A 456-nucleotide genomic window follows, 5' to 3' on the forward strand; every position below is an offset into this window, starting at 1 on the left:
GACAAGTACTCACTCTTCAAATTTGACCTATTATTTTGTTTATTCTGTTGTGTCTTGGAGGAGGGAGGGGGAGGCAGAAGCTGGTTGTGGGCTGCAACAACCTGCTCCAGTTTCTGATGAACAACACAACTTCAAATTAAAAAAAACTTTGAATACAAGTCAATTTCTAAATTATTAATTAGTTAGCAGCAGTAACCCTATAAAACTTAAACATTCCTTTTCCCATTACTCTGGCCAAGACTTTACAGTAGTAATATCTTATAATACTCTAATCTCACCAGATAAATCAGGATATACATATTTCACTAAAATAGGAATCCAAAGCATAGAGCTATCTCTATCTCAGAATCCTATGGGAATAAGTACAGACTAACCTTTTTATCTTGAGGAGATCTACTAGCAGACAATGTTCTACTCATACTCTTATATCTTTCATTGATGGCATCCCTGTCTGCA

At 35.5% G+C, this 456-nt stretch overlaps 1 protein-coding gene across 1 annotated transcript in view; it reads right to left on the reverse strand.

Annotated features, from left to right (window-relative positions):
* LOC119594210 (nucleolin-like) overlaps positions 1 to 456 on the reverse strand; it is a gene marked incomplete at its 5' end in the record, with an annotated part of 42,003 nt that extends 41,547 nt beyond the window's left edge. Inside the window, 2 exon segments of the mRNA XM_037943281.1 lie at positions 14 to 113; positions 375 to 456. Of these exon segments, the coding sequence (XP_037799209.1) occupies positions 14 to 113; positions 375 to 456 (182 nt within the window).

The sequence above is a fragment of the Penaeus monodon genome, chromosome 33, assembly GCF_015228065.2.
Source record: "Penaeus monodon isolate SGIC_2016 chromosome 33, NSTDA_Pmon_1, whole genome shotgun sequence".
NCBI classification, from domain to species: domain Eukaryota; kingdom Metazoa; phylum Arthropoda; class Malacostraca; order Decapoda; family Penaeidae; genus Penaeus; species Penaeus monodon.